The sequence below is a fragment of the Galleria mellonella genome, unplaced genomic scaffold (genome assembly GCF_026898425.1).
Source record: "Galleria mellonella isolate WM207_F2 unplaced genomic scaffold, CSIRO_AGI_GalMel_v1 utg172, whole genome shotgun sequence".
NCBI lineage: Eukaryota > Metazoa > Arthropoda > Insecta > Lepidoptera > Pyralidae > Galleria > Galleria mellonella.
In genome coordinates, this window is record NW_026442015.1 from 4,140,619 (window position 1) to 4,165,839 (window position 25,221).

Here is a 25,221-nt window from a genome sequence, read left to right on the forward strand (position 1 = left end):
GGTATATTGCTAGCAAGGGGGCTGTTAGACCCCATTACTTGCAATCCCTTTCCAATAGCAATACAGATTGAATCTCTTAAGTTTTCAAAATTAATTAAATAATCACAAAACCTGAATAAGGCGATAACTATCAAATTATTATTATATATTACATATTTACTACATCATTTCTAGTATGGAATTGATAAATCACGATGAACAAATAATACTCGTGTTATGTTTCCAGTTCTTTGTGTTATCTAGCGAAATTGAAAATACACGATATTGAGAGAAATATCTACAATCAATTTGTACCTTGTGACGTGAACACACTACGAGTCTGTGTTAAAATTCGATATGATGTGTTGAATTATTAGACAATACGAGCTGTTCTTGTTCTTAATGTGTTTTTTTTTTGTTTTCTCCTATATTATTTTTGGTGAATTTTTCTAAACTATGGATTCTCTTTCCATGCTTTCTCCTTCAAACATGGTAGGTAGAAGAGGTTGTATAAGAAAAAATAGAGGACAATACAAACAATAGAACAAAAAAGCATACGCTTAACAAATTATTTACAAATTTTGCTTTTTAACTCTGTACACTATATATATTTTTTTTAATAATAATTAAATGCTTTATTCTTACAATAAAACCGCTTCACAGTATAGTTGAAATTTTTGCAAATGATATATATTGTTTTTGTACATACATAGAGGCACTTATCGACAACAATGACGGCTTTTTAGAAAAATACAATACTTTATCGCCACACTAAACCTGGAGTGATTTTTGTTTTTTTCACCTTTCACTAGATTTTCTGATAAATAAAAATATTTTCACTATAATAAGACACGAATATACCACGATAGTCAGAATAGTTTTAGATTTAGAAATTGCAAACCATAGGTAGTCGTTAATAGAAAACTAATGCACTCGAAAATAATAAAAAAAAAAAATATTTTAATTTTTAGAATTTTATTTAACTTATACAACATATAAAAAGTGCGAAAGAGAAGCGTTTACTTTTGTCTTTATCTTGTTTCGCACTTTTATTTGTATTTTTCTTTTTCTTGATTTTTTGTTTTAAATATTATTAGAGCTATTATTCTAGTCATTACAATATTCCATTTGTGTGATTTTTAATTAACATTTTATAACGGTATCTAAATGATTACCGTACACTACCCTCTTGTTCATAATAACGTCCAGCATTCCGTAAATCTCTTTTAAACTTTTAAAGTCTTTTATCTTTTTCTTTTACACTAATTTCTCAAATTAAAAGTAACAGTCACAAAACAGTGTAATAGTAAAAATAGGTTTGTATGACGTTTTATGAATACAAGAGTAATTTTATATAAAATGTAAATGATTTTATTTATTTTATTTGTAAAAAAAATCAACAAATGGAATTATCTAAGAAGTAGTTGTAGTTTCTAGTTTTAAAGTAATAATAGTAGCTTTATAATAAAAATAGGAAATAATAGTTATTATTGTTAAGTTTCTGCATGCATTACCTAATGTCACAAAACCTAATTTACGATGTGATAAAATTACAATGAATTTTTTAATATTTTAATAAATTATATTAAAAAAAATCTGTAAACCTAATTTTAATATTTTTGTTTCAACAAGACATATATTTATCATAGAGAATAGGACCATAGGAAAAAAATTTATCAAAAAGAAATCTAATAAAAAGAATTACCAGCCAACGAAAAGCAAAATAATTCGAATTTAGTTGTACTTTTGTAAAATATTTTATTTTCTGTTTGTAAGAATATACTGTCCATTCGTTATATTTTTCATTCAATTTAATCCAGAATTACAGTCTGGATTCTTTTATTACGATGAATACTAAGAAATTTGAGTACAAAGAGTACAAAGCAATCGCTGAGATTGTCTGGAACTTATCATTGTGAAAAAATAAGACAGGGAATTACATGGTCCTTAATATTTTTAATATTTAACTATCTATTGTAACGTTATAATGTAACTATAATGAAATTCACAAAAAAAATAATAATAAAAAGCAATTGAAGAACAAGTTTTAATAAGTACATACAACTTGTTTAAGAAATATTTTATTCAATATAAAATTAATATAAGTGCATTAAAAATTTCTTAATATTTTTTCTTAAAAGCTAATATAAATTTTTAATTATTATAAATTATTGAAATGCATGCTAGGAAAATAAACAATTGTTTTATGAACGTTAATGATTTATGTGACCCAATTTCTGGAGGTCGCGTAAACCCTTTTCTTACGTTACAAACAATAAGGTTACTTTTAAAGTTTTAATAAGATTTGCAATATAAATCGCCGCAAAGTTAACTTTTAACTATTTAAAGCAGTGTATAATTTTGCTGCATTATAAAATATTTCGAGATTGTTTCAGAATTTGCTTACATTTACTTAATTATACATGACTAATACTAATTTAACTAAAATATCATATATATAATTTATTAAGGTGTTTTAAATATCAAACAAAATAAATGTTCAAATAGAACTATTACAATACATTCAATATTTTTTCAAAAATGACATTACCTACTGTATTTTAAATAGAAGAGAGATTCGAACAAAATCAATAAACCATCTCGAACTATTTATACAGAAATCCACTAAAATACCACTCCACATAGAAATGTCACCAAACAACCACTAGACTATCTGGCTTTGAATATTTTAAAGTGCTCTTTATTATTCCTGTTTTAATACAAAATGCTAGACGATATTTAAATATAAGGATAGTGCAATTGGACGACAATCCAACGAACTAAGTTAGGTTCGTTTGATTGCTAAAGGAGCCATGTTAGGGCAAAAATCTCACCCACAATTTTTTTCTCCTTACCCATGTTTCTTTGAGAAAAATATTCAGTTTTATAGGCAGCCCACTCACTTGAAATGTGTGCTAATTTATATAGTTTCTCCTAGTATATATAGTTTTTCCTAGAAAGTACAGCATGAGGTTTTTCAAAAAGGTATAAAGAAGTTCCTTTAGGGTAGGCAAGGCGCGCGGTATCCATGTGGCAAACATGGATACGGCTCACCTGATTAAGTAATCACCGCAGAGCTATAAAAAAACATATTGTAAGTAAAATATTACTAAATTTTCTATTATTATAATATATCATTCGTTATGATGGTGAAATTTCATCTCTAGAATGTAGTAAAAGACAAAGAAGGAAACAATACAATACACCAGTACGAAAAAAAGAATCTGAAAACAACCGCCTGGCTAGTGAGGTAATAATGGACTATATTCTACTTTTATGGGCCCATCAGTACCCAACAAAGCAACATTAATGGATTAATAGGATTTCTACTCATTTTCATAATAATTTATTCAATATTTTTACTTTTAAAATACAGTTTTTCATCCAAGAGAAAATTTATAATCCCGATCTAATGACATGTTGGTCTATTTAAAAAGATAAGTAGTTTAAAACATTAATGTATTAAATACAGTAAAATTTATGCAGTTAAAATTTTCAACGGTAAACTTTAAAATATTCAACGCCAAAAATATACTATTTAATATACTATCAAAACAGATGTTGCATTTTGAAGTTGTAGAACAGTAATATCTGAAAATAACGCTTTTTATAAAAAGTAAAATTTTGTGTCACAAATTTATAATTTCACTGTGACATCTGCTTTGGAGTTTTGTAAATATTTAATTACTTATTATGATTACGTATATTAACTTAGAGGTTCTAGAAAGTTCGAAAGATAATATCTCAATAACTTATAAGCATCTGTCTTGTTTTCAATTCCCAAACATGATAATCATCGACTTCAATAGCATCACATTTTGTATTATTAATGTCTATACAAAGTGAAAATTTACATAAGAAGAATCTCGATTCCAAAATATTATTAAATGACATCTTTAAAATTTGCTGCTATAATTGAAAATTTAAAAGTTTTTAGTTTTTTGAGATACGGCTCGAGTGCCCACGACCATCATTGCCGGAATATCTAATGCTTTAGTCTTAAAATAATTGTGCTTTGTATTACAAAGCGTAGGTATTCCTCCAAAAGGTCAAGGTCAAAGGTCATTAAACATTAGCCTAACAACCTATACCGTGAGTTTTAAATAGAACCTCTAAGTTCAGATGTAGTAGCAACCAATAGTCCATAGCGTCACGAAGTTAAAGTGCTTCCGCTTTGGGCTAACAGATGGCGTTCCTGCAGAATCGTTCCATATCCCTGGTGGACATGTACATCGACAACTCTGAGCCGACGGAGAATGTCGGCCAGATCCACTTCAGTTTGGAGTACGACTTTCAGAATACCACCCTCATCTTGAGGATTATTCAGGTTGGTAAACATACAATACATAACGTATAAGTAAAACTGATACAGTAAATATCCCTTAACTTAACGTACTTCGCTTAAGTCGGGGTATAATTTTGCATATAGTGCATATAATACACGTAATTTTGTTTTAAATTAGGCAAGAAACTAAAGAAAATAATATGCTAAACATTTTATAATAGGTACCTACCTACCTACCTATAATGTGCACTTGGAAACTTTAAACAATAAAATATATCAATTCTTTTATTCTTATATAGTAGGTGTATAAAATTTGATGTTTCATGTTTCATTTCATTTCATATTTCATGGCGATATATGGAAATAACTGTCGTGAGAATTCTATTAAAGTAATACTGCATACTAATATATCAAACTTTGACATTTAGTCAGAATAGTATTTGAAGAAAAAAGAAAAACTGCCTTTAAAAATATTATAAAAAAAAAAACACAACTAATAAAATTTTGTATTATTAATATAGATAAATACTATTTAATGTAACCTCCAAAAGAGTCCAATAGTAAACTTATTATAAATACAAACAATTACAAGAAATGTTCACACTGTGAAAACAATGGGTGACCAAAAGCTATATCTTAAAAAAAAAATATGAAATTTATTATTATGAATATTTAATAATAATATAAAAAGGTCAACTAACTAAGTTGCCAGCAGCACTAAATATATGTGAGTAATTTAACAAACAAAATTAATATAAAAAAGATTACTTTTTAACATTGTCTCAAAGTCATTATTTTACTTCAATCGTAAATAAAGTTTCAATGTTTTAAATTAAAATTATATGCCCAATGAGCAAATATTATAAATTTCACTTTTATATTTTATTTAATACTATTTTATATAATATTTAGCTTTACCTATATGTATTTATTAAAAAAAAACTATAGTACCCAAAATTCAAAATATTTGTACAAAAGTCGTTTGCTTGGGCACCTCTATCCCATTCGTGTTTCTGTTGTAAAACTGTTATGTTTGCATAGCTGTGTTTCAGTTTGAAGGGGATATAGTAGTGAAATTACAAAGTAAAGAGGCATAACTTAGTCCTCAGGAATAGCAATAAGGTATATCGTGGGTGAGACAGTGTACTTTATTATGTGCCTGGTAGTGTTCATGTCTTTTAGCAATGATTACCACTTTACATCAGGTGGGCCGTCAGCTTGTTTGCCATTCTAAGTTATATTAAAAAATATAAATATGTTTACTAGTTGTCTAGTACTGTACCAGTTCTATTTAATTTGGGGCTAGATGTTGTTGTATAATGTATCCTGATATTTATTAAATATTTATTTATTTATTTATAATATGTACATATTTTTGGTGAGCTTACAGATTTATTAATACACTCACCAAACAGAACATTATAATAATACATGGATTGAAAATAAAAAATGAAAAAAAAAATCTATTTATACTTTAAAAATAGACATTAAAAATGCATATTTATAACCAAAACACTTATTTATTGTGTATTTATTATAAAACATGTTATATTTGCAAAATATATTTTAATTCAGGCCTTTATTGTGATACGCATTTTAAAATCCTATTGTACACATTTTTAGATGCCCATAATAATAATAATAATAAATATTAATTACTAGTGTAAAATTGTGCTTAATTTTAAATAAATAATTCAATAAATATAATATAATATTAATTATATAATATAATTTAATATATTAAATATATTAAAATATATTAAATTATTATTATATATATAATAATTTATATATATATAATAATAATTTAAATAAATATTTCTTTCTTTCTTCCATAAATTTAGATAAGAAGTAAAATAACATTGCATTTACATATATTGTCCTTTTATTATTAAACTAATAAAAAATAAATATTATTAACTTATACCACAGTATCATAGTTATTTATACTTACTAACAACGATAGATAAATATTATTTTAAATCTTATTAATGTTAAATATAAAACAAACATGCAACTTATATTACATTGTCACGAATCAATGGATGTTTTCTAAATGTTTGAATCAATATTCAGTGATTTTATATAACCTATACAAATACATTTATTGAATAATATAATTTGGTAAGCTACTTAGACACACTAATTATATTTTTTAATACTGTTAACATCTGCCATAATAGTTTCGACTACCACGCAAAAGGAATCGCAAACGCAGCAAATACACACTCTTTATCCCTATTTTTTTTAAAACAATAAACTAAAAAAATAACACCTGAATTTATTGCTCGTTCTTCTTAACTGAAATTACATTCCGAACAATGACTATTCAAAAATGCCTTAATCTAAGTTCACTTGAATTAAAATATTTCTTTTTTTTTATACAACTTAGAATGGCAAACAAGCTGACGGCCCACCTGATGGAAAGTGGTAACCGTCGCCTATAGACATGAGCAGTACCATGGACATAACAGAGTATACTGTTTCGCCCATGATACCCCCCATGCGTTGCCATTCCTGAGGACTCAGATGTTATTCCTCTGTACCTTGTAAATTTACGCCATGTCCCACCCTTCAAACCGTAACACAGCCATACAAACACAACTGCTTCACGGTAGAAACACGAATGCGATAGAGGTACCCAAGCAATCGACTTTTGTACAAAGTCTCCCTCCTTCTTTCCTACTAATCCTTATCTTTATCCTTTCTAATCCTTATCTTTATCCTTTCTAATCCTTATCCTTACTCACATAGTAAAATTGTAACAGGACATCTGTACATAGAATATATTTAAAATGAAAAGGTATGAGGGTCTTAATAAGAGTAATAGAAGCTAATCTATTTTTTATTTTTATCTACGTTTCTTCCAGCAACATGCAAAACTACTGCATCACAGTGCACGTATTCTTTACAGTTGAATTCCTAAAGGTCCAACATAAACTCCGCAGTATGTTTTACCTAGTTCCAAAATCTACACATACAAAGTCACGGGCAAAAGTTAATACATAATATATGAAATGGTATCTAAAATTAATAATACTGATTTGATATAATAGTTAACACAAGCTATTTGCCTGCTACTTTGTACGTGAATTTTAAAAATAGGAACATCAATAAAATAGTCGACTTCTTGATGTTATATCAAAATAAAACATACTCCAGATTTTAAATTAGACTTTTAGGAAAATAACAGTAAAAACCGCATCTAATTTGGTTTAGTAGTCTTTACGTTATTCTAAAAAAAAAGAATGACAAAATTTCCAAAAAATTTTGTTATGGTTCCTATTGGTCTTATTAAAAATCCTCACATGAACTTTTCTTAAATATTTCCCATGTATAGACATCGCCTAATTACTGTTTTAATATATTTGTAAGATATACTAAGCTCTTGTCGTGTTTTAGGGGAAGGAATTGCCCGCCAAAGATCTTAGCGGTACATCGGACCCTTACGTGCGGGTAACCTTGCTACCCGATAAGAAGCATCGGCTCGAGACCAAGATCAAGAGGCGCACGCTGAACCCTCGGTGGAACGAGACCTTCTACTTCGAGGGCTTCCCAATACAGAAGCTTCAGAGCCGGGTAATTATCACCATCGACTCTGCCTTTAATCCAATTATTTGGAGTCAACGTAATTATGGTTTTACGACCAGCCACCTGTCTGATGTCAATCTTCCTTGGGAGGGAAAAAAGGGATTGTTAGTTATAGAGTCTAACTGCCCCTTGCTAGCAATATACCTTATTAGGTTAACCACCACAGTTCCCCCTAGAAACCATCGTAGTTAATTCTTGAATTCATCAGAATGGACTGACTGACCTGCTTTTATCATTTGTCATCTCTCACTGGTGCCCCGTCAGCATATATCTATAACGCAGACAGGGTTATCATTCTATTATCAGAAAATTTATAAACCCTCCTTGGAAATTAATTTGTTGATGGTATCCGCCACTTACGGTATGGAGGAAAAGTATATTGTATCAAAATCAGTATAGTCTATTTCAATAGAGCTTAATGAAAGTGTAAACAAACGAATTCGCCCTGATTAAACTATCCGTTACCATCCAAGAAACCAAAAGTATAATTTTTCAAGGAAACATTTCATATTTTTTTGAGTCTTCTTTTATTCTGTACAAGAACTGTTTTAATGTTGGACTCAAAGAATAATTAATCGAATTTAAACTCGTTATTTTAATCTAGTAATAGAGCCTTAATGCTATTTTTTATACCACTGAGGTGGCAAACAAGCATATGACCCACCTGATGGTAAGCGGTTACCGTAGTCTATGAACGCCTGCAATACCAGAGGTATTACTCGCGCGTTACCAACCCTGAAGAAATCTCTTTATCCACTTTTGAAGAACCTCATGCTGTAGGCTCTTTGGAAAACCTCGGCAGGGAGCTCATTTCATAACCTGAGTGTTTGTGAGAGAAAATATCTCTGAAATCATTATTTACAGTATTATTCTATTTAAAAGTTTTTCACTAGATATTTCTCGTAATAATAAGACACTATGCTAGTCCCATATCTCGAAAAACCCATGCACAGCCGATATAGAAGAAACGTTCTTAAGTAGCGACCACGTACGGTCAAAAGTAGTGTAGGATAACCACCCCATTAGATGGAGTGACGACCTCAAATGCATTACAGGGAGTCGATGGATACAGATGACTCAGGACTGTTCCTTATGGCAATCTATGGAGGAGGGCTATGTCTAGCAGTGAACAGATGATGGCTGAGATGATGATGATGATGATAGTCCACAGAAATGTCAATACGTAATAAGAACCTGTATGTTTTATAAATTACACGGCACTGTTTGACACTATAAATAGAAATTACGATTTTTTACTTGGTAAAAAAGTCGATTGCTTGGGTACCTCTGTCCAATTCGTTTTTCTACCGTAAAGCAGTTGTGTTTGCATGGCTGTGTTTTGTTTTGAAGGGTGAGATATGGCGTGAATTTACTGGGTACAGAAGAATAACACCTGAGTCCTCAGGAATGGCAACACATGGGGGGTATCATGGGCGAAACAGTTTACTCTGTTATGTCCATGGTACTACTCATGTCTATAGGCGACGGTTACCACTTTCCATCAGGTGGGCCGTCAGCTTGATTGCCATTCTAAGTTGTATAAAAAAAAAACAGTGTCAGACAGTTTTCCATTCTGAATTGTATTAAAACTGCATTATCCAATAAATATTATATTATATGTATAAAAGTATTGTAGAGGTTTGTAATTCTTTACATTTTACATTTGACTTTAATAACTTTATTATTTGACACAAAGCCCTAGTTAGTGTTCTCTGTTGGATGTCTTCAGGATAATGAATAATTTATTCTGCGCACCACAACAAAACATTCCTATTCGAATTATAAATGAGATGTTATACGACCTTTTAAATGTCTTGAGGTCATTACGAGTGGGTGACTTTGTACAAAAGATATTTGCGTGGGTACTTTTGTACCACTCATGTGTCTGCCATGACGCATGTGTTTCGGTGTTCCCACCCTTCAAGGTGGGATATGGCAGTGAAATTACAAAGTCTCGAGCATTACACTTGACTCTTCGGGAATGGCAATGCATGAAAGGTACCATGAGCTTTACAATATATTCTATGACACCCATTGTCTATTTTTTTAATGGGTGATAATGGAATGGTATCACCACCCGCGCTATCGGTATACACCGGCGGGACACCAGTGAAGGATGATAGGTGAGAATGAAGCAGGTCAGTTAGCCCATCGTGACGAATCCAACAAGAATAGTTCACGGTGGTTTCCAGGGGAAACCACGTGGAGGTCGACCTAATAGGGCATTTTGCTAGCAACGGGGCTGTCAAACTCCATAGCTAACAATCCCTTTCCCCCCTATCATTGTCCATTACGTTAGCCATTAATTTGCTATTCGATGTTGAATAAAAAAAGGTATAGAAATGATGTACAAATCAATGGTTTCTTTTATTTCTTTGTCCAGGTACTTCATCTTCATGTGTTCGATTACGATCGGTTCTCAAGGGACGACTCCATCGGTGAAGTTTTTCTACCTTTGTGCCAGGTAAGGTCCTCATAATTTAATTTTTAAAATTCGTATTTCATTCTTACTATATACTCATACAATATTCGCCGTGACGGTCCTGGCATAGAATGGACTACCTCTTCCTTTCTTGTGGGTGTCGTAAGAGGCGACTAAGGGAACTTAAGGTCGAAGGATGGGCAGCAGCGTCCCTCTGAAAACATCCCCAAATGTCTAACTGCGGTTACCAACCCGCCTGCCAAGCGTGGCGACTAATGACAAAACTCCCCTTATGGGAAAGGTTTTTGTCCAGCAGCGGACAGTTAACGGCTGAAATGATGGTGATGAATATTTGTTAACCCTTGGCGCCTTTATATTTTAACCAATCGTCATGAAATATTTTATATACGTACTATTTGGAGTGAAGAAGGACCTGAGGGAAATAGGCTATTGTGTATTTATCCCAACCAATCAATATATGTCGGTCACATCGACGAACTTGTAAATAAAACGTAATATATATTTATATACTTATTATGATAATATTAAATTAATTGTATTATATTTAAAGGCTCCTTCCTTTTTTTTAATAAATAATAATTGCCATTCTGTAACAAGATTAGAAGTATGCGTACTATTTTTACTTTTATTCTACTGTTTAATCATATAATTTTCTGTTCACTTTGAGTTTCTATAGAAAGAATCCATCTAAAGGTCATATCAAGTCAGGCGGAAATCAGCTCGAGTTCCCTCCCTCGAACTTTGTCCTGTGTCTACTAAAGTAATAAATATTATATTTAATTTTTCAGCTTTATATTTACGGAAAGTACTATGTATTCTTATTTTCGTAGATAATATAGTATATCTTATATATGTGTAAATATATCTGTTTATTTATATATGTCTATTCGTGTATATATTTAAATTGTAGTATGTATGTATATCAATAATTACTAGTACCGCATTCGAATAATCTGATACTTTTCTATGGTTGACTGGGAGAGAATGGTTATAACATTAAATCTGCCAAATATACATATATGTACTAATGAATTAATAAATAAATATAAAGTTATTATACTTAAATAAACAACTAAATTGGGGCATGACCTTACTAAACATATGCCCACCTATCTATTCATTTCATAGTCCAAAATAATTAAAATTCTTGAATTTACTATAAGCAAAGTAAACCCATATAAAATATAAAAGCTTCTAAAGTATTTAATCAGGCATAAAAGAAAATTTTACTAAGAAAGAATAATTATAGGATTTAAATGGAATTAGCGCCTTAAATTCTAAGCAGCAAAATTACTCGGAGCGTAAAACTTTTGCTCGGCTATTTTGTGTAGGCGCTTCACAAGTCTTAGTTTAGGTAAACGTCTGTTTAAACGTAATTTATATTACGTTTACCGTTATTTATTTCTACCATCATCTTACAAAACGTGCGTTTTACTGCTTACAGTAAGCCCTACAAGGTTCACTCCATTATTTCTCACTATATTGCGTCTATCTGTTTCTAAATAACTCACGGCATAATGGATAAAGTTTCTAAATAAATTGCTCTGACTTCTTCACTTTATAGGTGAAATTTTATTTGACACTATCTAGTACTCACGACTTTGTTTGCATCATTTTGGTTATATTAGAAGACATTCCTATTTAATCTCATATTTTAATTTTACAAGAGAAGAATTCATTAATTTTGTTTTACAACAGATATTTATTGCATTAAAAACAATTTTAAAAACAACTGATATGTATATAATTTACACCAATAATATATTGCAATACTGTTGATACTTGATTATCTCTGCCTACCCATTAAAAACTTTGATATAAATATAGAATCCTTGTCTCTATATAAGTAGCTACTATTTCCACTTCAAAACTTTTTAACACAATATCATTAAAGCCTTTCCCGGAATATTACATTGTAACATGAACTTAGCCCTCCATATACATAATTATACAAAGTAATAAAAGAAAAAATAACTACAAATGTGTTCGTTGAATTATTTCATCAAACTAATGACATTAAACCCATAAAAGCATGGGTTTTATTGACATTATCGAATATGAACGTAAATTACTGTTATTACTACGGCTATAGTGATGATTTTAATCTCTAATAGTACAAATATTGAAGTGAGTTTGTTTATTTTTTTTTTTTTACTCACTAATAATTTAAATTCGAATCACCTTTATCCAAATAAATTTGTTTACAAGCACTTTTAAATCATAATTTTTTATTAATCTACTGTTGTGCTTGGAATGTTATTTGTTAAGCTGTGTAAACAGTAATCTTAATAATCCTAATACAGGATACAGGGGGGAAAGGGATTGTTAGTAACGGAGACTGAACTGGTGCTCCGCCAGCGTATCCCGATAGCGCAGGCGGGGTTACCATACCATTTTCACCCAAGAAAAAAAAATACAAGATACAAATACAGGCTTGTTTTTCCGAAATATTGTTTAGAAAAAGTTAATAGGTCTTTTATAGGAATGGGCATTAAATGTTATAATAAGATACTGAAGGATATTTTGGATCTACCTTTTAATAAATTTTAAATTGTTATTCAAGAAACACTGAACAAAGCCTATTATATACTAAATGATTAATTTAATAAAAAATGTAGGTATACGGTGTTAGTCGATCATAATAGGCTTTTCAATGACCATGTAATTTTAGACATAGTACGTTAAAATAAATACACATAATGTTAACAGATATTAAAAGAGTAACTGTTTAGTTTCTTACGGATTCTTCTCAGCAGATAACAACTCTCAGAACCCGGCAGTAGATTCATAAAAAAAGACGATTTAAAAATGCTTGTAACAAGTTTACTTGTAAAAAGATAATTTGAATATATCAAAAATGGGGAAAAGGGATTGTCAGTAATGGAGACTGAGAATCCCATTGCTAGCAATATACCCAACCAGGTCGACCTCCTCGCGGTTCTCTCTGGAAACTATCATGGTTAATTCCTAATGAATTCATCATGATGGGCTAACTGGCCTGTTTTCATTCTCATCTATCACCCTTCACTGGTGCTCCGCCAGCGTATTCCTTTAGTGCAGGCGGGGTTACCATATTATTTTCACCCATTAAAAAAAAAAAAAAATATATATATATATATATATATATATATATATATATATATATATATATATATATATATATATATATATATATATCAGAAATGTATGAAACTATACTGAGTGCTTGAATTAATTCCAGGTGGATCTAAGCGAAAAGCCATCCTTCTGGAAGGCTCTAAAGCCACCGGCGAAGGACAAGTGTGGGGAGCTGCTGACTTCACTCTGCTACCATCCCAGCAACAGTGTTCTCACTCTCACCCTGCTGAAAGCGAGGAACCTGAAAGCCAAGGACATTAATGGGAAATCAGGTATATATTTGGTTATACTGTAAATTATAACAAGCTTCTTTCTTATGGGGAAGGGATTGTTAGTATTGGGGATTAATAGCCCCATTGCTAGTTTTTTTTGACAGTTGAAATGAAATAATGTGCCCACCTGTGCTATCGGTATATACTGGCGGGGCACCAGTGAATGATGATAGATGAGGATGAAACCAGGTGAGTTAGTTCATCGTGACGAATTCAACAATTATTAACCACTGTGTGGAGGTCGACCTGATAGGGTATATTGCTAACAAGGGGACAGTTAGAGCTCATTACTAAAAAAACCCTTTCGTCTTTGAATAATTACTCCAGTAAGAAAAAAAGGACGCGATCGTTGGCGGGTATAAATAATCATAGTGCATATTTTGATTTTATAATTATTCTGAATTCGGGGGGGAAGGGATAGTTAGTAATGCGAGCTATCAGTTCCATTGCTAGCAATATACCCTGTCAGGTCGACCTCCTCGCGGTTCCCCCTGGACACCATCATGGTTAATTCTAATTGAATTCGTCAGGATGGGTTAACTGACCTGCTTTCATTTTCATCGATCACCCTTCACTGGTGCTCCGCCAGCGTATCCCGTTAGCGCAGGCGGAATTACCATTCCATTTTCACCCATCAAAAAAAAAAATATTCTGAATCCTTTAGAATACTCTACATTTTACGTCATTTACATTTTAATTCAGCTTCAACAAGCGAAAATACCAATTTCAATAGCGGATTGAATGAATTCACAGACTTAAATTTCACAATTAATGAAGTTAGCTAGCCATTAATGGTATGTCACTTCATTTGATATTTGACGCTTCGTGAAACGCCATTGTACAAGTAAATTGAGAAGTACCAAGTCATATAAATTGAGGGGTAAAAAGTCATGTAAATTGAGGTAACTCGTTTCCATCTAGTTTGTTGCTGTCTCATTTCCCTATATTGTTGTGCGTTCGCGTTCTAGTAAACTTTTTATCTTAGATGCATAATAAGTAGGTACAATTTACTCCTTTAAATAAACGTCCATTTTAATCATGACAAAATTTCTACCGTGTAGCTTAGGGCGTGAATTTACAGAGTATAGAGGACTAACACCTGAGTCCTCAGGAATGGCAACGCATGGGGGGTATCATGGGCGAAACATTATACTCTGTTATCTCCATGGTACTGCTCATGTCTATAGGCGACGGTTACCACTTTCCATCAGGTGGGCCGTCAACTTGTTTGCCATTCTAAGTTGTATAAAAAAAATCTCCTTTTAGAAGTCGCGTAAAAATATAATAATAGTATCATTAATAATAATAATGTTAAATAGCATTAACAATAATAATTTGTCTTATTAATCGTATTTGTTATTGTTGATTAACTTAAGATTTAATTTAATAAAAAAGACTTTAATATTGATTATATATTAATTTAACTACATAATCAAAAAACTTATTTCTTCATCATCATCATATTAGCCACAGTTAACAACAGCCTCCCCCTTGGGGTTTTGCTAGTAGTTGCCACACTTGGCAGGCGGGTGATAAAACTGATTTGGTTTCTGAAAATAATATATGCGATATTAAGCTCTTAATTTTGTACTAGGTATAATGTAGTACAAAATTAAAAGTTTATCACGTGATAATTTTGATGAAAATAGAAAAGAAGGTAAAATAGGTTTACAAATAAGGCTTTAGGTCTGGTATACTATTTTTTTTAACCGACTTCAAAATAAGGAGGCTTTCAATTCGGCTTTTTTATGTGTGTTACCTGATAACTACGTCAATTGTAAACTGATTAAGAAATTTTTTATCCGAATGGATATATACTTAGAAATTGATCCCATAGAAATTTTATCAAATCCGGTTATGTAGTTTAGTTTTTAAATCAAAAGAACTGGTTCGTTCGTATTTATACCATAAACCACCAACATAGTTCAAAATATACGTTCCCAAAAACATTACCTAGATAAAACATCTTCAGCAGTCTGATAAAATACGATTTAATAAACTAAGCGAAGCCCGAGAGACTCCTCAAAAATTCCACCCTCTCATCTCCTTAATTCCATTTACAAGAACTTCGTAAATCAAGATAGCATCGCCATGAGGCGTCCAATTATGAGCCCCCTCACGTTTCCTCTAGTGGTGCCCGAACTGTCTGAGTTATCCAGTTTTCTCCGGTGTTTTAATAATAAACGGATATTTTGATAATGGGCGTAAATTTTATAAGCAACTTTTACAATGGATCGTGATCTGCAAATTGCGTAATGGAAAAGTTCTTTTAAATTGGATAATGTTCAACTCAAAACGAGAAGGCTCCCAACTTGATTATATCTTTGTGCGTATGTTACCCGATAACTGCGTAATAATCGATTTTTTATAAATATTTAATTTAAAGGGTTTAGTCCGTCATTGTAGATTTTAGAGTAGGTTGCAAAAATTTTTTTTTAACAAATTAGTAATTTCCATCCATTCTATTCCTTTCCTCAGTCTTTTTGCTGTTATTTCACATACACTTTGGTCCTAATCAGACTAACCTAACATACAAGGAAGATATGACATCATAAATAAGTGAAATAAAATGAAATACTCATGCATTTTTTGCAAAATCTTACTTTGACAAAATAAATAAAAAAATATATACAATTTCATGGATTAAATTAACATTTTTTGAATATCCCTTTCCAGATCCTTACGTGAAAGTGTGGCTGCAATTCGGCGATAAACGTATAGAGAAACGCAAGACGGCCATCTTCAAATGCACACTGAACCCAGTGTTCAACGATTCGTTCTCATTTAACGTGCCCTGGGAGAAAATCAGGGAGTGTTCCTTAGACGTTCAGGTCATGGACTTCGATAATATTGGTCGGAATGAGTTGATTGGCAGAATATTGCTGGCCGGTAAGTAGTTTTTTTTTTTTAGTGAGAAACTTATTTTAGCTATTGAATTTTTCATGTATTTTTTTTTTACATTAAATTTTCAATCAGAAAGAAAATGTGAGGAATTGAATGAAATTAATTGAACGCTCAGGCTATGAAATGAGCTCCCTGCCGAGATTTTCCCTAGAGACTACAGTATGGGGTCCTTCAAAGAGGGCGTAAGGTTTCTTCAGGGTCGGCAACTCTAGAGTTACAGGCGTCCATAGGCTACACGGGCAGTTTATCGTCCACACTATTTTTAAAGATTTGATTGTTACAAACTTTAAAACGGAAAAATACTTAACATGTGTTTTATTTGTAATTCCCGAGAAATATGGAACTAATACCATAAGAATTAGTACTATATTCTTATGCTTATATAAATTATACTGTATATGTACTTGCTTGTATGCCTATCTCACTCTAACATATATATGTTGTACTCTTTTTTATTACCAATCTACATATTTATAGTCTAAGAATTTTTTTTTGTTTATTTTCCAGGCAAAAATGGTTCCGGCGCAACCGAAACGAAACACTGGCAAGACATGATAACAAAGCCTCGACAAACCATAGTGCAGTGGCATCGTCTGAAACCCGAATAAATACTTATTGTTATTAAAATAAAAAAGAAAAGAAAATTTTAACAAAAAAAAAGTTAATACAAAAACGTCATAAGACTGAGCGGTTAACAAAAAAAAAAAAATTAAATGGAAGCACAGAAACCAAAGAGAATCTCTACTCTGTCTTACTGGACTTTGACGAATTGCACTTTTTTCTTTTAATTTTTTCTCGACGTTTTTTAGCAACCAGGACTATAAATAAAGATATATTTCTATTGGTTCAATTATATTTATTATTATTAGATAATTAATTAACAGAAATTAAAAAATACATATATATATTGACTCAATATTTAAGTATTTGTAATTTTTAATAGAATTATGTACCCAGGTACTAATTTTAAAAAATACCTGACATATCCATTTGACAACGTCCTGGTTGCATTTAATTTAAATTAATTATTACTTTAATTATAATTTAAAATATTCCTTTTAGGTTATTTAAAATATAAGTGGCTCTTTTTTTTACTTACCGTAACAATTTTTTTTTATTCTAAAAACTTTGAAAGATAAGCACGGCCAATCTTCAATACCTTTTCTAATGAAAAAAAAAACTTCACAAAAGTTATCAATGGTGTAATCTTCAGAGATTTCTATCGCCAATGCGTATTTATGACGAATTTCCCAAAACTTGCACTTCACACGCGTTAGTGAACGCTATCAAAATGTTATATATATAACATGCATTTATTTTCATCATATTTTTCTCTATTTTTATATAAGTAATTGATTAAGTTGATAAAGTAAAATTGCCAAACAGTAATTTTACAATAAATAAATCACAATATAAATTATTAAACAATAAATAAGAGCTTCTTTTAAAACAACGACAAGTAAACAACATATACATAAATAAATTCTATAGTCTATTGTTGGATTTATTTTTTGTATTGTTGAATTACACAAACAATTATATTTCTCTTATATATATAATATATTATATAATATTTTGATAGCGTTTGCAAACGATATCTTTCCAAATTTAAACATTGACGTTTTAATATAATGGTTGGAATCGATGTTAAGGTTTTTAATAAATTGTTAGAAATATAAATTAATTGTTAAATCGTAGAGAATATACGAAACAATGTCGAGTTCGCATCGCACAAAAGGGTGTAGACATTTCCTTTTTTACTTTTTGATGTAAAAAACTAGTTTTAATGAATGAAAATAACAAATTTATTATATCATTTTAATACTGCTCAAATACAATGCAAAAAAAAATATATAATATCATAGAGCTATTTTAAACCATCCTAATACTTCTGAATGTCTCACGGGTAAATTCTATTATTTTTGTGATAAAATAAAAATAATAAAATATTAACTGCCAAATTGTTACGTATATCGAGCAACAAAGAACAAATTAATAAGTATGTTGAGATATGTGTCAAAATATATATATATATATATCTATATATTTTGCTTAATCATTAAAAGTTCAGACATTCTAAATTAAGTAAGAACGGGACGTGTAAGTGTTTGGTCAATTTTAGGTGAGAAAAAAAAAAACATGTAAAAATCCGAGGAAGTTTTTTTACAGCGAGTTAGGTACTAATATGAAAGGATTCATTTAATATCAGATAGTTATTTATAGTTTCCGTTGACGATGTATTTAAAATAGTAATATAATAGTATCAAGATGCTTATTGTTACATGTTTACGATGCTTACATTCAATAATGTAGTTCAATTTGATGTTATTAATGAACGAGTATATAAAATCATCAGAATCCAAAATATTGTATACATTTATAAAAGTTTTATAGTGAAGTGTAGTTATTATATATATACATAGGTGTACCTAAAACCACGTTATAATAATATATTAAAATAATTGGGCACTTCGGTTAAAAATAAAAACAGGTTTTAGTATAAAAACTGACATTAGAAAAAAGAGGTCGCTTTCGTATGAAGGAAATTTATTTTTCGAAATGGGGTAAATGTTTGTATTTTCTCATGTTTTACATTCATATTTTACTTGTATATATATATATAAGTATTAATTAACAAGAAAACACTTATTATATATAAGTTTCCTTAAATTTTATTAATTGATTTAAGACAATTTACTATACATTTATTTAAAAATGAAATGAAGCAAAGTTAGTTTAATTAATTTAATACTGCATATATAACGAAATTAATGGTTTACACGTGAAACTGTCCATGCAATGAATGATTTAAAGCTAGTATCTTTCCGCTAGTTTCGTAATTTAAACTTGACTTAGTTTGGTAACAAGTTGCTGATGTGACATATGATAAAAGATTATAAAATCTTTTTTTAACATTTTATATGAATTAATTTAGAAATATATTTTGTAATCCTATCATCAGAATTTTATTCTCAAATTATAACACTGTATTTCTAAATTTATTTGTTTGATTCATATTTATAATATTTTATTTTTATAAGAAAATCTTGTGTTTGTGGTTACATTATTTAAACAAACTAGTTTTTTTAAGTTAAAACTAGTTTTCATACATTTCGCTTTCGTTATTAACGTTTCGCTTTGTCCAAAAATCTATATATACTTTCAACAAAAAAAAAATATTTTTCGTATTGTGTTATATTGTAATCTTCATGTAAATAACGATACTTTCGTCATCTATTCATATAATATGTGGTCTATGTAATACAAATTGCATAGATACAAAGATCTCTTTAAGACATTGTTCGATGGAAGGTTTTCTTTTTAGATAGCACAAAATAATGCGACATAAAACTTTACATAACAACTAATTTTTTTTTAATACATGCCCGAAGTGCCTTGTTCTTTTAATATGCGTAGTTTGTTGTCATAGATGTTAGACAGTTTATGTAAATTAGTTGCAGTAACATCTGATGAACAATAAAAAAAAATATTGTCAGTGAAAATAATCACTAAATCATTCATCGTGAATTAATAAAACCCTACAGAGCTTCTAAACCCGATTTTAGAGAAATTTGCCAACAAAACAAAGGTATTTCAGTAGAAGGTTAATAAGGTACTTAATAGCTATTTTTAGATCTAGGTTAGTGTGTAATTTGAGCCTTACAGTTGGTTTCATCGATACTTACAATGTATGTTTTAGTACAAGAAAGCTTTTTTCACGAAATTATCAAGTTAATTTATATAATGAATTAAATTGTTTAAGTTAATAAATGATTATGATGTAATTTAATAAATTAAATTATACAATTTAATAAATTAAATTATACAATTTAATAAATTAAATTATGCTAGTTAATAATTTAAATTATGCTATTTAATAATTTAAATTATGCAATGTAATAATTTAAATTATCTAATTTAATAAATTAAATAATTTAATTTAGTATTATATTTTACAAATTTCTAAGAATTGTGTGACCTATTGTCGAGGGAATACAACCTCAAGTGAACACACCTTGCTCAGTAAAAGACACAAGGAAATTCGCTATTTATAAATTTTTGTACCTAGTCAAATTAATTATGGTTCTATAGAATAATTCATTATTATTTATTATTTACTATTTATTTTTGTTTATACACTTTTAGGATTGCATTATTATGCACTTTTTTGTAATAAAATGTCATATTGCGCCAAACGAGCCGCTTAAAAATACAGGTTCGACGTTCCGGTTGTAAAACTTATTTTTTCGCGGAATACGTTTTGTGCAACACTTTAGCAAGTATCGATGCAACCAACTCCATATTTAGGACAACTTCAAACCTAACGGTTTATACTGTAGTCGGTGTGTGGCGGCCTTATGCCCTGGCGGTGTTGGCTAGATCTATCATTCATAGTCATTAAAGAATAAAGAATAATAGCTAAAAACTATATTTTTTACTCTCGTGTTTTTGAAGCGTACGCTTCTTAATTTGGAATCTCCCTTACGAATGTTGGTGAACCTATAAAGTGTGCTTCTTAATTATTTTTGCTATGCATTTTAATCGTTATTTTTACGTGTAGGTACGCTACGCTTATAGTTAGGGACCGTCATTACATCATACAATATAATTTACGCGTGCCATTTTTAAAATCAATAAAGGCATATCCTGGTGTTGCTAAGGGAGTTTTAAAATAAAAAAAAAAAAATTGTAAGTATAAAAGAAAGGTCAAAAATGAGAGGAATTATTCTATAAATGTACATATTAATAGTGTAACATGCATTGCTGTCATTCAGAATTCGCGAAGAGTGTGAAAAGGTTATTTTTCAAGTATTTTACCTTTTGAATATACTACCTCTCTTTTTTGCTTTTTTAAACTTTAATTATAAGATTTTAAACCAGTTTTAAACTAGCACAAATATTAGTTTTCTTTTTAAACTATCAAACGAATATATAGTTAATTACTTACGAATATACAGCGATTTAATTAAAAATAATTGTGATTAATTTCCGAAGCATTGTGATGTACAATATTAGAACATATCAATACATTTTTTTATTTAATAAACGCCTCTGAGGATATATTTTCATGGAAGTAAGTTATTGTTCTAAAAGAGATATAAGTATATATTTTTCGCTAAAACATAATGATTATTTTTAATAATACAGATAATAAGCATATAATAAACTTTATTTTCTGTTTTGATATATTTAATTAAAAAAATTATAAATTTGTTAATGAAGCAGCCCATTTCTAGGTTTCAATGTATTCTCAATTTTGTCATAGAAATTTGTGTTTTTTTTTTTCAATTAAAATAAAAAATAAATAAAAATCATCATTATTCATTATCATTGCATTAATGAATGATTCAATTAGTAAAGATGTCGCCAAAATAATTGTATTGTATTGTACATTTTGTCTAATGGATTCTTGTAAAATTTTCTATTGACAAAAGTGGAATTCAATAAAAAATAATTTTTCTACTGTAATTGCTGTCTAAAATATTCAATTAGCATTACCTAAAGGTTTTTTATTTTAACAAATTTCGAAAATACTGTAAAACGAAACGCTCGTAGGTAGCTATCGATTTATTCTTCGAGACGAGGCGAGTCATTTCAATTGATATTTTCTCAAAAATAAATTATGATAATTTGAGTATAAAAATAATTAGAAAATTAGGTTACTTTGAAAAAATAAATTCGAAATAACGTCCAATTTTGAAAATATCCAGTATGTAACATAATTTAGACAAATGTATCCATTTTCTTTCACTTAAAAAGAAATACCTGCGTCAGATTTTTGAACCTATTCAAGATTTTACTACAAACTGTAATAATGAATTATGTTGCAGATTTTAAACAAATTTATATATACCTCTTATATATAGCAAAATGTATCTTTAAGATCAAATTAATCTTAAATTAGACATTCTACCTACTTAACTATTAGGAAAATGACCGCATCGTTTTTTTTACTAACACAGTGTCATACATAGACCCTGATTTTATGGAAGTATGTCGCAGCTAATAGAATTAGGAGTGGTCCAAGTCCTTACTAACCTTGTCGCAAATGTAATAAATTGACAAGCTTTCAAATGATTATGCAATATGTATCAATGAACTGAATAAAATATACAAGTCTGCATACAACTCACGTATGTAGGACTATACTTGTTTGCTGCTAATTTCACTTGACATATCTTCGGATATATCTTCAGATTACAAAAACTGTCTTTATCGTTACTATTGGCTTATTTTCAATGCAATTGAATTGGGGTCGAATTAAAATCATATCAAAATACAGGTCAAATAAACGTCAATATTAAGTCTATTCAATGTGATTTCAATTTGTTTTTGATTGATCCCATTTCTGTTACGTAAAAAGTCAGCCTACTGTTGCGCATTTATATGTATTCACATAATGCGTATATATGAATAGAGTACCCTCTAGTGTCAAGAGATTCTAGGCCACTGTCGTTATACATGGAGGCCTCTGATAGCATTTTAACTAGCATTGCCACTAAAGGGAGTGTTTACTTCTTAATCACTATTCGCTAGTTCACTGTCTCCTTGCTCGTACCCCTAATTGATAATGGCATTATAATTACAAATTGATGATCCAAAATGATTTGAAATAATTGATGGAACAAAAAATAGACTACACTTCGCTTCAATTTGGTTTTTAATTCATACAATTGTAGTAAAAACTTGATTGGTACCAAAAGATTTTATCTATCTTGAAAGAAATTAACTTTCATTTTCATATATTAAAAAAAAAAAACACGGAATAGCATAGTAGAAAAGAGATTTAATCTTTTATAAATTAATTTCTTCAACCGAATTAAAAATAAATATGTCACGTACTTGATCGCATCGAAATTGGACGTTTTTCTACTAACGGAAATTCGCCTCTTTTAATTCTAATTAAGTATATTATATCTTATTTGGCTAAAGTGATTTTTTATGATCATCGAGTGGGCTATTCTCCGATTCGACTGTTACTTGGACGGCTTGAAACATATATTGGCTCAAAAACTAATATAATGTAACTTGAACGCATTCAGTGTCTATTTCGTGCAATACTAATAATTGTATTAAATGTTATTATTAGGACAATTGTGATTTTAATAATATAGTTGATTATATTTTATCGTATAGTTTAATTGAATGAAAAAAAAAATGTTTTAAAAATATATGTAATATCATGTAAAACTAAGGTTCAATGTCTAGATTTATAGAAGAGAAAAGTTACAAGTATATAGACTGTTACGTTGATATATTGGCTAATATATATTTATTTTATGATAGTGAAAACATTTATTCGTTCAATTGGATATACTTCGCTAAATAAATGTTTTATGTAATAATTATAATGTTCAAACATCGTTTACTGAAATGCATCTGACATAGTCATGTTTTATGTTTCCAATCGACTTCGCAAAAGAGTTCTCAGTTTGGATCTTTGTGTGTGTATGTACCGCGATAATCTTCGCCGATTTAAAATCGATTTTTTGGTAATTCTTCTCCATAAATAAAGTTTTTTTTTTTATTAAATTGTACTTGTGAGTGTGTGTACAATTAAAAAATAATAGTCAGGCAATAAAAATTTATTTAACGTTTATTAAAGAACAAGCTAATATAGTTTGTTCTCTAATTGCTAACTGGCCGAATTGATTGATGAGTTATTATTGGAGAAGTCCAATTCTCACTAATTGATAACTCACCAGTGTATACCAATAGCTGAGACAATACTTTTCCATTTTATATCAATAAAAAAAAAAGATTAAAGAAGGCACACCGATTCAAGTCCCTTTTCAACGTCAAAGTTTTGATTCGTACCCACATAACAAATTTAACTTCAATTACTAAAATATGTCACATATATTACAAAAACTGCAATATTCTTATTGATCAGTACTAAGAAAGTTCTTTTATTCGATATTTTTGGCAATTTTATAGGTGACGGTTACCACTTTCCATCAGGTGATCCGTCAGCTTGTTTGCCATTCAAAGTTGTATAAAAGAAATTCTAATTCGATTTTGATAGTTCTTTTCCAAACGGTTTACTTTCATATTGGTCTTAATTTTATTCCTTTTGATACAGCCTTTATATATGACATTTTTTCTTTGTTTCTTAACACCTAAATCAAAAGTGAAATTTATTAAATACTACTTTTCAACAGATTTCTAAAAGATTCCCAATTTAGTTGTATTTTTATGTTTCTTGCCTCATAACTCTGTCATTTATAAACAGATATGGAATTTAGATTGGATCCATAGAAATCTTATCAAACTCGAATCAAGAGTTTAGTTTTTAAATAAAAATAACCAATTTTGTCAAAATTGAAGTCGATTTTTTTTTAGAATACAAACTTATACTTATACTTAACATAAAACAAGACACTGTCAGTTATCACACGCATTGTTTTGGTGTAAATTTTAAATGTTTAGTTGATAGGTACTTTAGCTGTACGTTTATATTAAACACGTATTATAAAGTGTTGACAATCATACTATAACATGTATTTATTATTATTCCCAAATAAAATATTGAGTTAATTATTTGTTGTTTTATTTCACAACTGTCTTTTGCTCCCATCTTTGTACACGAGAATTTCGGATGTAAATAAACCAATTCTAGACGATGTATC

At 29.6% G+C, this 25,221-nt stretch overlaps 1 protein-coding gene across 1 annotated transcript; it reads left to right on the forward strand.

Moving 5' to 3' along the window:
- Positions 1-296: 296 nt before the first annotated feature.
- Positions 297-25,132, forward strand: LOC113522302 (synaptotagmin-7). The gene is made up of 7 exons (XM_052893121.1): positions 297-471; positions 4,166-4,306; positions 7,667-7,843; positions 10,239-10,319; positions 13,519-13,687; positions 16,364-16,576; positions 17,099-25,132. Exons 1-7 carry the CDS (start codon positions 436-438, stop codon positions 17,197-17,199), a joined length of 918 nt encoding a protein of 305 aa, XP_052749081.1. The 5' UTR covers positions 297-435; the 3' UTR covers positions 17,200-25,132.
- The last annotated feature ends 89 nt before the right edge of the window (positions 25,133-25,221 follow it).